This window comes from Microcebus murinus, chromosome 10 (genome assembly GCF_040939455.1).
Source record: "Microcebus murinus isolate Inina chromosome 10, M.murinus_Inina_mat1.0, whole genome shotgun sequence".
Classification (NCBI taxonomy): Eukaryota; Metazoa; Chordata; class Mammalia; order Primates; family Cheirogaleidae; genus Microcebus; species Microcebus murinus.
In genome coordinates, this window is record NC_134113.1 from 2,807,397 (window position 1) to 2,820,117 (window position 12,721).

The window sequence follows — 12,721 nt, forward strand, 5'->3', positions numbered from 1 at the left end:
CAATGAGAAAGTGGCGATTAAACTCCGCAGCCCACACCCCACTTTACTCAGAAATGACTCGAACCTTCACACTCTACTGCTGCTCTCATAATGAGTGGCATAATTGAATAAGGAGGCCCATTTTCTGACTTCTAAAAAGAAAATTACCTGCTGGCATTTCTGGGTGAGGACGAGGAAGGGAACAGCTGCGACTCTGGCGGGCCTTCCTGCATGCTCCTGCTCTGCCGGGACATCTCTCCGCCCTGCCACCTCTCACTAAGCCCCATCCTGGGGGATGCTGAAGTTTTTGAAAGTGCTAGGGAAGGCAGGTTCTCTGGGGTCAGCTGTCCTCCCTAAAGCGTGGGGAGCCGAGGCGGGTGCTTAGCCCTGCCCAGGGCCCAGGCGCTCGTGGGGCTGAGAGGTCACCGGCATCTGGGTCTCTGGAGGGCCATCCCCTCCAGAATGCTCCATCCCCTTCTGCCCTCCTTTCACATTCTCTTTCGGGCCCCAAGAGCTCCTTTTCACAGGCGGTCCAAGCAGCTACCACTGCACCTGGCCACGCAAACCCCACAATACGCCGAGCACAGCCACTAGCCCTGCATTTAAACATGTGCAGCAACCTACGGGAGCACACAAGGCACAACACTTCACTTTAAAGATTACTTTTCAATTGACCCGATTTTGTCTTTAGAATGTCTTGGAAGGATAAAGAAAGAGACGATTGATTTTTACCTTGGCATTTCATGACATTTCCTGCTTCAAATGAGCACAGGATGAAACACAAACCTGTGTAAAGCCGTTAGCCCAGAAAAGGCCACTCCACATCACGGAACTCATTCAGTTTGGCAGAGACATGACACGCCGCCACGGGCCCCTCCACGAGCCAGTGGGCAGGGTGATGCCCACAGACAGTTGGGTCCTGAGTGCGAGTCCACCGTGCGCACGACAGCCACAGACTGGCCCACAAGGAGGCTGGAACTCCTGAGAGAGCACGCAGAGAGCGTGTCTGTCAGGGCTCCTATGCGCAAAGCCCACCTGCCAGCTGGTGCACGCTCCTTCCGCTCCCGCTATGGCCACTGGGGTGCCGGACGGGAACCACGGCAACGGTGGGACGGGGACACTAGAGCACAGTGGCTGGAGGCACCCGGGGCTTCATGGGCGAGGGTCCTTGGCTGTCCACGCCTTCCCAGACACAGGAAGACAATCATCTGCAAGGTGTCCCCTTGACTCCATGCTCTGGTTTGAGGCCAAAAGTGAGGCAAAGTGCTTTCACCCACCTGCCAGCAGGTAGAATTCCACGGATTCCACAGGAACACTCCTCACTCAGCCTCCCAGAGGGGCCGAAGCCTCGTCATCACAAATAACCTGGTTCTCCCAAATAAGACAAAACTACAGATAACGAATTCCTGAGTGTGAACGCTGTCTTCTCTCCACCTCCTTCCAGGTGTAATTCTAATGCCACAACTGATCTTTAGAGCAATCTTTAATTACACGGAGGCCCAGAAGTCCATGCAGGCCACGGCACTAGCTAGAAGACTTCTCATGAAGCAAATGAAAGGCAGTGCAAGGGCCGGTGGCCAGAGAGGCTGAGCTACCTCGGCACCAGTGTCCGAGGCCGGAGGACGGGTGAGGAGGGTCTGAGGGTCCTGCTTCTGTGCACTGAAGCCCAGCTTAGTCCCTGCGAAGTTCGGGCTTCACTGCTTTGTCACTCTCCCTCTGTCAGCCGGAGATGCCCAGGAGGCACTTGTACCGTCTTCACCAGCGTCTCTCTACCAAGATCCCGGAAGTCCGAGGCTGGCAGCACTGGGGGAGGCCTCAGTGCAGGGCAGGCTCAGTGGGGCCAGGCAGAGGCTGGGAGAGCCCCCGAGGAGGTGCTGGCCCAGGGGATGGGGCGGCCAGCCAGGAGGGGCTTGAAGGTCTTGGCCTGGAGTTTGGTCCAGTTGGTACACAGATCCCACACGGGTTAAAGGGAAGTGACCTCCTCCAACCCCCTCCTTTACAAGGAGGACACGGGGGGTGAGGCAGAAAGAAGCCTGGTCCAATGATGAAATGCAGCATCTGAGTCACATCCGGGCTGGACTGAGAAACCTCGTCACAGTGGCTTGGCCAAAGGGAAGACACCTCAACAGCACCTGTGCAGCCCAGGGGCCGTCGGGGGAGACTGCAGAGTCCACTCACCTCCCTCTTCACACAACCCCCGACCCTCTCACACTCTCGCCCCCCAACTCCCTTCACCTGTCACTCAGGAGGAATCTGGCAACCGAGTCTCTAGGACAGGGCAGTGCCCGTGGGCATGGAGGTCCCTGGATGAGCAGGAATGCCTTGTGCCTGAGGGCCACGTGCTGTGCTGTGTATGCGTGTGCACACGTGCTGGGTTGGGGGCAGACACGGTGGGGCACTGCCTCGGCATCCCAGAGGACGGGCAGAGAACCCAGAGCCTGGCATCCAGACACGGCTGAGCTATCCCTCCCCTCCGGGCCAGATCCCCACCATGGTCCTTAATGGGTCCTTAGTGGGAACCAACCCTAGTGAGAAGATCATGTTCACAAATACAGAAGTGAATGTGAAATTAAAAAAAAAAAAAATTCAAACAAGAAAATAAAAATATCCATAACTCTACTAACTGAAACTAAATAATGCTAACACCATGATTTGTTTCTGTTCAGCCTTTTTCCTTTGCACATAATATAAGCAAATTTGGGATCATTTATATACACATATATGCAGATATATATGATTTCAGGTCATGCTTTGCCTGCACGTAGATATATACAAGAATGTTTGACCACATCGGTAAATATTACCTAGAGATATAATTTGTGGTGGTTACAAATACATAACCAGCAATGAGCCACAATTTAGGGACCTGTTTCCCTACCACCGGATACTGAGGCTGCTGCCAATTTATTTTCCCATAATTACAAATGGGAATCACGGGATCAAGGTGAGGCTGCGACAGGACGTATTCACTGCTCTGCAGAAAGGTTCAATACCACGCCCTGCACACGCCTGCTTTACGCCAGCTTCCTCGGTCCCGAGAGGCGCCTTTCTAAAAGCACTGCTCACTTGACAGGCGGCATCTGTTTTCTTCTCCAGTGCCTTATTAATGGCTGGAGGATGTGCTTACATTTTCTGGACAGCTGCATAAATCCCCACGTAGGTTGTCTCACTATTCCCATCTTCATCCATTTTCCATGAGGACATTTTCTCTTTATTAGGTATCTGTGTGAGGCCTTTGTATGCTAAGGCTCTAAGCTAGGTTTCTGTCCTGCTTGTGAACAAAGAATTTTATGTCACCTGCCTTTTAATTTTGTTTATGCTGTTTCTGACACACAGACCTTCACAACTTCTACGTTGTGCCGAGAGTGTGTCACGTTAGGGAGAACTGGCGTTTTCTTCAGCTAGGCACCTGGGGCTCTGCCCATTTAAAACTGACTTTTTAACATGGGGTATCTTAGTCACAAAAGTAACATAAAGTCTAGCCTCAAATGAGTTGGAAGGTGAGCCGAGGCTGGGAACTTTGGGAGACTTGTTTCCATTCTTGCTCCAGTCAGAGCTCGGCCTCTGCCCAGCTGGACCCTACAAACCCACGTCTTAAGGGTCTGACTCAGAAGGGGCTCTGACTCCCCCGTCTGCTCAGGCCCCGGCCTTCTCCCTGCCCTGTGCCAGGCTGCTACACGGAGGACAGAGCCCCAGAGCAGGAAGTGGCAGGTGCCTTCCAGAGCTGGCTTACTCCTCTGAAGAGTCCATGCCCTTAGAAAGTACTTTTGTGATGTCCGTGTTGTGTGCGCACGTGTTATCAGCATGTGCGTGTGCATGCAGTGTGTAAGGAGGGACAAGGGAGCCTTCACTGAACATGCATTCATCATATCGCAGGAGCAGAAGTACAGTCCTGATTTAAATGAGACTGTCTCTTGCCCTTCCCTCGGTACTGGTGGCGGCTGACTTGAGATATTCTTTAGCATGTTAAGAAAGCATTCTTTTATTTCTACGTGATTAAGAATAGAGTTGTGGGTTTTTGTTCTTAGGATTCAGTAGGAAAAGCTGCTGAATCTCCTAAGATAGGATGTGATCTAGTGCCTTTGGCTTAACGACAGCAGCGTGTGAGTCGTGCATGGGAAAGAGCACAGCCGGTGTGATCTCTGAGGCTGACCCGGGGCTGCCATAAGGGAGCACAGCTTCTGACGTGTGCCTTAAGTGGCAGGTTTGGTGACAAGGTTGTCCCGTTCCTCTGGTGCCCTGTCTCACCTCCATGGCGGTCTGTCTAGACTGCTTGTGCGAATGTGATTGACGGCCAACACCAGGGTTCGTTTTGGGATCTGGAATTCTAGTAGACAGGGGGTGCCCCTGCGGCCAGTCTCCAGTGAAAGCCCTGGTCTCTGGGTGTCCAGGGCTTCCCTGGGCAGATCTCGCTTGCTGCTGGAGGGACAGCACGCTCCGTGTGGCCCTCTGGGGCGCACAGGAACCTGCCCCGGGATCCCTACATGTCCCCGAGGTTTCTTTCCCCTGACTGACTCGGCTGTGTCGTGGCGACAAGTCTGAGCCCTTCTAAAGAAGCCTGGAACGTGTGGGTGGTTGTGGGGCCCCCCAAACGGATAGATTTATAAACAGTAAATCGATTTAAATTCCTGGGGTAAATTCCTAGAGTTTTTTATGGAATGCTTTTTATTTAATATATTAATGACTTAAATTTGCTGGTACTTTACTAGGGATATTTGTGTTTACACAGCAAGTGAAATTAGATTCTAATTTGATTTTTACATGCGCTTCCTTACATATTAATGAGTTAGCGACTCCTTTATTCGACACATGCTCGCGTTTACGCCTTCCTGTGCCGGGGCGAGGGTGCCTGGTGCGTGGCCGAGAGCGCCCCGACCCTGTGGCGTTTTACATACGCACACACACTGTATCTCCACGCTATGGTCTGAATGTGTCCCCCAAATTCCGACGTCTGTGAGACAGAGCAGCAAACACAAGCAGCCGTCTCTGCTCCGTTCTGTCCGCCAGCACGGCGTCACAAAGCCCTGGCTCTGCGCAGCCCTCCAGAGAGACGCTCTGAAGACAAACCAGGACAGAGCGCGCAAGGCCCCTCATCTGTTGCCTGAGTCACTGCCTTCCCTGGGAGATGCCCGACACTGGCACTTGCCTTTCCTACATATTCGACAGCGTGACGGGGCTGGTGATGATGCCTCCATGCTACAACAGACGTGCTCTTGCACCCAGACTCTGGTGTGATTCTGCACGTACCGAGCCTCTGCCCCCGAGTATAGCCGTGAACTGAGACGCGCTCTGCAGCGGTCTGAGAGACCCTCTGAAACTCCTCCTGGGCTGTGGTCCTCAGTCAGCCTTCTGCACAAAATTAACTTTAATTCTTTTAAAAGTTTGACTTATTTTTCTTTAGTGGACATGTTCAAACACAATTACTAATGTGAGAGTATTAAGAGGTGGGGCGGCTGGGGGGAGGTGATTAGGTCATGAGTTTGAGGCCCCCATCAGCGGGATCGGTGACCTTAAAAGAGGCTGAAGGAAGCCTCTCACCTGCCCACCCTGGCCCTTTTGCCCTTCTGCCTCCTGCCAGGTGTGGACATAGCAACAAGGAGCGTCTGGAAGCAGGGAGCAGCTCTCACCAGACACCAGGTGCCAATGCCTTGATCTTGAACCTCCAGCCTCCAGAACCATGAGCAATCAATTTCCGTTGTTTATAAATTACGGAAGCTAAGGTACTTTGTTAAGTATAGCAGTAGGAATGGCTAAATCACTCCGCACATATGGACAGAGGAGACACGCAGAGACTGCAGAGAAGTCATTAAGGATTCAGACTGAGCCGGGCTGCCGCCCAGCCGTACAATGCAGCACCAAGGCGCCCGTGTTTCTGTCCCAGGCAGGTCACGCAGGAGGAGGTTTTGGGAAAGGGTGAGCAAACTCACTGGGAAGACATTTTGTGCCCTTAGAACAGATTTAAAACTAAGACTCTTGGCAATATTGGAATTTATCTCAAAATTATGGATCTATTCAGGTTGGTTTTATAAAATCCCAACTTGAGGCAATTTTAGCATTTTATATCCTCCTGAAATATAGGAAGTTCCTCTTCCTAACACAGAGGAGGACTGTTTTTGCCCATTTATCTTGGTTCTGCTTGCTAGAGGTTTGCCTATTTCATTGGCAATGTTCAAATGCTGAGATGTTCTTAGCAAGTCTACTTATCAACTGTGTGTTCTAAACATTCATTTAGTTTTACTCATTAATTTCTTCTTTGTCTTTATCATAAGTAGACTTTATTTTTCTACTTCTAGCTGCTTGAGTTAAAGGCTTAGTTTATTTTTTTAATGTTTATAAATAAGAGAAGCATTTGAATTTGTTTGTAAGCCCAGCAGCAGCCAGATCCCTTCCGTTTTTGAATAGAATTCTGTAATTACAAGATTATTTCTATCTTGACTCACATTAATTTGAAGAGGGTTTTTTAATATCCAAGCACTTGATTATTTAATTTTAATTTTATTATTATCCAGTTTTAAAGGATTATGCTCAGAGAATACAGCCTGTATCATTGCTATTTTTCTGATTTAGAAAACTTTTATGGCCTAGGTTAGATGATTAATTTTTGCAAATGTTTTATAAACACTTAGAAAGAAGATGCACTCTCTATTGGTAGAATTCAATTCCACCCAGAACTCTTAAACCACTCCTTTGTTGTTTTTCTTTGTTGTGGTTTATTTTTGCCATTTCAGATTCACAATCTACCTTATTTTTATCCAATCAAATATGTCTAAACTTTCCTCCTACAGTTGCTTCATTCAATTTCTTTGAATGCTTTACACAGTTTTAACTTCAAGTTTACATGTAGAAAAGTGCACAAACCACAACCTTCACAAGGCAGGAGGGTCCTCGAGGCTGCCCTTCCTGAGGAGGTAGGGGCCGGTCCCGGTTACCAGGTGCTCCTGCCTGCCCCCCACCATGGGGTGGCCCTACCCTCACGCCAGTCCCAGCATGAAATGATTCTCTTTGCTCTGTTCGATGCTTCCTCCTTGAAGCGTGGTGGGAAGGCCATTTCCTTCACACCTGTGTCACCCTCCCGCCTCTGCCCGTCCCTCCCCTTGCATTGCTATGGTTCCTCATATGCCAGGTGCCAATGCTCTCTCGGCGCCAACTTCACCAAACCACTCGCGTTGCACAACAGGTGACCCCTCGCTCCCCTGCCCTGCCCCGCCGGCCCAGCCGGGGCGAGGCCCCCCAGGGTGCCTGCTACGGAGGCCATGAGGGCCAGGGTCATCGACTGAGACCTGACACTGGGCATGGCACACGCCTGTTGTCTGGCTTCCCAGTTAAGTTACAGATGCCACGGACTCAGCCTGGGGCTGTAGGAGGCGGCGCAGGCTCCCGAGCCAAGCACGGAGGCCAGCGTCTGCCGGGCCCGTCTCATGCAGGCCACGAGCAGTGAGGGGCCCCTGCCGGGACACAGGGCCTGGGCCCAGGCAGGCCACGGATGCTGCACGGACCTTGCACCCAGACGAGGGCCCTGGCCGCCACCCTGCCCCCGCTGCCCTCGCAGGCCTCCTGGGATGGGCAGCCACCGTGTGCCTCCTAATAGGGCTGCCAGCTACAGGCGAGAGGCACCGGGCACCGGCTTATCAGGAGCATTGACACACCTCTCAGGTGCTGAGGCCCTCGGAGAAGGTCTGCCAATTTCAGTGGCGACACCACACTCTGTTCACCGTACCTTAACTGTTTCTCTCCTTTGACACACACAAACTGCCTGTGCCATCTCCCTTTGTGGCTGAGGGGTTTGCTCTCTTTAACGTTCAAAACAGCCCTAGCTCCTACCTGTGAGGATTTTATGGCCTCACACGGTGTTTGTGCCCTACACGGCTCTCAGGTGGGCAGTCCCTGGGGCTGGCAGGGCAGGAGTGGCCGCCTGGGCAGCACCCTCTCGGCCGGGCTCAGGCGGGAAGGCTGGCCGGGTGGGGGCAGAGGGGAGGGGCTGGAGGATGGTGGCGGGTGGCCCCCCAGCACCTGGGAAGCCAAACTGAGAAGTGCAGACTTCGGGGGATAAAATGGATATAACGCAGATTCTCTAGGGCGGCTATCCTCAAGGTTTATAATGCTGCTCCCAGAAAGCAACAGAGCCCCAGCAGTGCCAACGCCCGCAACATCCGGCGCAGCCCACGCTGCTCCCATCAGTCAGATCGGGCAGGCGGCCCCACGAGAGACGGGGCTGCGGTTCTCGTCCAGGATTCGAGCCCCGGCGACGGGAGCCGTGGAAGGTTTCTGAGTGGGCCGTGACACACGGGAGCCAGCGCTTCCAGGGCTTGTTGGGCCACGTGTGCCCGAGGAGGGTCGGCAGGCCTGGCTCGGCTGGGGGGGCAGGTCCCAGGGAAGGCGGGGGCTCCGTCCCTCTCGCCCTTTCTGGGCCCCGGCATCCTCCTGTGGTGAAATAACCCACAGAGGGCAAGGATGAGGGTGGAGGGTGCCACTTGGGCCCCAGGGGACATGAGAACTTCCACAGAGAGGGGAGCTCCTTCCACCCCAAGACGCCACTAAAGTCGGGTTGGGGAAAGGCAGAGGGGAGCTGAGTCCAAACAGCGTGCAGGATTAGAGGGAGAGCTGCCCAGAGAGGCAACTGCCCTTCTGGGCACCAGCCAGCTCTGGCAGGGGAGGCAAATTCTCCAGGAAAAGTCCAAACTCGGGGTGGGGGACGGGAGGGAGCTTGCACTCCAGGTGCCGCCGTCCAGGAGCAGGAGGACCCAGATGGAACCGGACGTTGACTGGACAGTCTCAAAAGCTGAGGGACACGGGAAAGAGGCAAAGCCTCCACTTCCACTTCCTGCCCAAGCCTTCCAGAATCACCCGCGGGGAAACACAGCTCACCGCCCCCGCCCCCGGGCCCCCGCACAGCCTGGCTCCATCGTTTAACACCAGGAGAGGCTCTGCCTTTCTTTGGGGAGTACCTTGTCCTCTCAAAATGATTCTGTTCCTATGGAAATGACTTAAAGCAACACATTATTTCCCAAGGGACAAATTACAATGCTGCAGAGAACGAGGGCTGTTAAAGCTGTTTGCCACGAGTGTTCTATTGCTGGGGACTCGCGTTCTGGTCTCACTGTTCAGGCTGCCTTCCACAGGTGCAGAAGCATTTTCCTAAAATGTCACGATTGCAAACTCAATTCCCCGAGGCCCACCAGGACTCCTCAGGTTCTCTATTTAATTCTGTTTTCTCTTATCTGCTTTCCATTTGGCTCCGCGCCCCACATGCATGCTGGTGCTCCTGGCGTGCTCTCCACCGCCCCGTGGCATCGAGGCGCTCATTTATTCTGGGCTTGGAGGGAAATTCAGTCTTGTGGCTCCTCTGCCAGCCCCTCCTCCCCTGGTCCCCACACAAGCTATAGGCGCTCCCCGGGCTCCCACGGTTCGTGCCACACCCCAGGCCCTGCATCCCACACCCCTCGCCCTGCGCCCCACACCCTGCACCCCAGCTCCTTGGCTGCCCCGTCTCCTGTCCTCCCTCAATCTCAAGTCCAGTGAGCAGGGCTCCGGCAAGACTGGCAAACATTTTCACGGCTGCCCAAGGTGCACCCTCTAATCACAGCAGGGCAATGTCTCCAGCCAAACAGCAAACACACTGTGCCTCTGACACAAGGGTGTGACAAAATATGGCAGGTTGATGAATGGTGGGTGCCTTGTCCTTTGCATCTTTCAAGGCTGCCATGAATTCTGTTGCTTTGGGCCAAGTCTGCCCCTGCCCGTGTCCCCTGGACTGGACGTCACCATCACATGACAGGGTGGGAGGCCCACTGCCGACCCAACGCCACCCTGCTCTCGGCCTGCCTCCCCAACCCAGCTCAGGTACCCTGGCATCCAGGGGCCGCCCCTACCTTCTGTGCCCCCAGGGAATCAGGGCCCTGCTTCAGCCCCAGAACACATGTGACACTTCACTGCACATAACTGTCACAAGAAAAGACACCACCTGTGATGCCTGCACACTTCCACAGCCAGTGTGCACCTGGTTTGCCTCAAGACACCTTGTAGGAGGGGACCGTCGTGGCACTGTACCTATTTGGGAAGCAGCAGAGCAAATGGAGGAGCAGAGGCAAAGCCCCTAGCGTACGGTCACTCGGTTCTTTATGGTCTCTCTGCAAGTGGCATGTGAGCTATGGCCATTCCTCACACATGAGCGGTTTGGGGTCTGCCCAGAGTTGGGCCCCAGAGCAATTTCGGGGACAATGAGGAGCTGCACCTCCTCTGTTATTAGCACACACTCTTATACAGTGCACTGTGGCTTCAGGGACTCATGTCAGCCCAGTTCGCCCCATCCCACCTGCCACCACCAGGCAGGGCCCACCCAGGAGGGCAGCCTCGTCTGCCTGGGGCCCCCAGCGACACCGTGTCCCCATCCAGTATGTCCCAGACACAACCGAGGCAGAAACGCCTGAGACGCCTGGCCAGCCACCCACACTGAGAACGGGCTGTCCACTGGCCAGGGGCCCACGGACGGCAGCTGCTGTGCACCAGGGCAGCCGGGCCCGTGACCGCCTGGCCAGCGCCACCCTCCCGCACCTCCCAGTGGGCAGAGAGACGCCATGAGAGGAGGAAGCAGGCACAGCGGGGAGACGGAGGTCCCTGCGTTTCATCTGCCTCACACAGTGACACTGCCAGTCACGGCCTCTCTCGGCGCCACCAAGGTCCCAAGGGGAAGTGGCGGGTGGGACTGGTGGGTCAGAAGGGCCCCAGCGTCAGCAGCTTTGCAGGAGCCCGGAGGGGTGGGCAGGCCAGCTGCGCCCTCCCCATTTACAGACGGCACGTGGGAGGCTGGGAAATGCGAGAAGGGAGCACCAGCAGACTGGGCCCCGCCACTGCACTGACGCTCCCCACAGGGCAAAAACGAGCCCCCGCTGACAAAAGTCAGGAGCTAAAGTAAAAACACTGGTCGAATTCCCCCATCCACCCGCGTGAACGCCCAGGGCTGGTGGACAGGCCGGGGCCTCCTGCTGGGCCAGGCCCTGGAGGCAACTCTCAGTCTGCCCAGCCTGTTCTAGGGCTGAGATGCAGCTACAGGCAGCAGACAAGGGGAGCAGGCATCCTGCGAGCCCTGGCCCAGCCCAGAACTGAGGAGCCAGGAGCTGCCCAGAGCCACCGCCCTAGGGACGGGGACCTCCTGTCTGTCCCTTCCCAAGAGAGAGAAGGGACTGGGGGGGGGGGGCGAAGCAGCAGAAAGCAACTGAGCCCGGTTGTGCAGAGCCAGACCTGGCCCCACGGCCACATTCGCCTTGCTGCACCAGAGCCCTCTGCCGGGTGGGCGCCGGGCGGCAGGCCTTCCCGGCCAGCACCTCGGGGAGAGCAGGCAGCGCCCTGTGCCACACCATGCCTAGGCCACCACACACGGGAACAGTGGGGCTGAGTCAGGGGCTGGGGACTCGGAGTACACGGAGTCCCCTGGGTTGAGCACAGGGCCTGGCAGGATGTGCTCTCCCACTTTGCAGCTGAGGATGCTGGCTCAGAGAGGCTAAGCAACATGCCCCAAGTCACACAGCAACCAGGTGGCCTGGCTGGTTGGGTCCAGGCTGAGTGATTTCTCTGCCAGCCCCGTCCCCAACTTGCCATGTTCCAGGTGCTGCGAAGAGGCTGCAGGGACCGGAGGTCACATGCCGCCCCTCCAAGGATCACACTGCTGAGGACGCGCTGGCTCCAGGATGTTTCCGTGTGGAGCTGGTTACGCAGCCTCGTCTGACAGCTGGCAACGGCGGCAGTGCTCGCACCGCGACCAGCGACCCAGCGCGACCACGCGACCGCGGCAGGCCCGCTTCCGCAGCGGGTGAGCTCCGCGCAGCAAGGCCGGGGCGGGACGCAGCCAGCGCCTCCCAAAAGGTCTTTCACAAATAATCCTGCCACCCAAAATTTAATAAACCTCCCTCCGAGTAGACAACCTAACCCGGGTTCTCTCGAAACGGCATTTACTTACCTGAAAATCTCTTTCTTCTAGTATTTCTTTCCTCCATCTCGTGAGAAAAGCAGCGCAAACGTACAAGTGGAAATGAGAAAAGCCCTCGGGCTCGGACTGAAAGAGAAAAATGGCAAGAGAGAACCGTCACCGTGCGGAGTGTCAGCAGAGCTGCGGATTACCCGCGACGCCAGGGCCACCTGGGCAGGCTCGGAGAGAAGCAAAGCCCTGCCGACCTGCTCGCTCTTACTTAATGCTCTAATTTCACAACGCTCGTCTACTAAAACAAACGCCGTTTCTCTTTGGGCGCCAGCAGCCTGGCACGCGGGACCTGAAGAGGGCAGACCAGGCTCCCGGCAGCCTCAGACGCAGTTGCCCACTCTCTCCTCTTGCGCAGATAATGGCGAAAATAACAGACGACAAATTCAGCAAGCACTAACTCCGTGCCAGGCACAGAGTCGACTCCTCGACGTGACCGTACGAGGGAGGTAGTGTCCCGTCTCACAGACGGGGAAACAGCCCGAGAGGTTGGATAACTCATCTGGGTTGAACCCAGGCAAGCAGCAGAGCAGGCGCTGGGTCTCCGTCTACACCACAGTCCTCCATCCTCCCAGGGAATCGCCAGGGAAACGAAGCTGGTGGGAAGTCTTGGGGCACAGAGGACGGACGTGGGTCATTTCCCCTCAAATCGCCACCCCGTGCCTCTCCTCGCTGTCCTCCCCCAACCCCCACTGCTCACTCCTTACTGGCCCTTGAAGCCAGGACCGTTTTCGCCTCCCCTCTGGGCTCACGGCTCCCAGCAGGAGCACC

At 55.4% G+C, this 12,721-nt stretch overlaps 1 protein-coding gene across 2 annotated transcripts in view; it reads right to left on the minus strand.

The window, feature by feature from the left end:
- The window catches only part of TBC1D22A (TBC1 domain family member 22A), a 357,816-nt gene that overhangs the window by 35,869 nt on the left and 309,226 nt on the right, over positions 1-12,721 (minus strand). For both annotated transcript variants that reach the window (XM_076006907.1, XM_012756888.3), the window contains exon 12: positions 11,933-12,028. In XM_076006907.1, the coding sequence (XP_075863022.1) occupies positions 11,933-12,028 (96 nt within the window). The remainder of the gene's footprint in view (positions 1-11,932; positions 12,029-12,721) is intronic.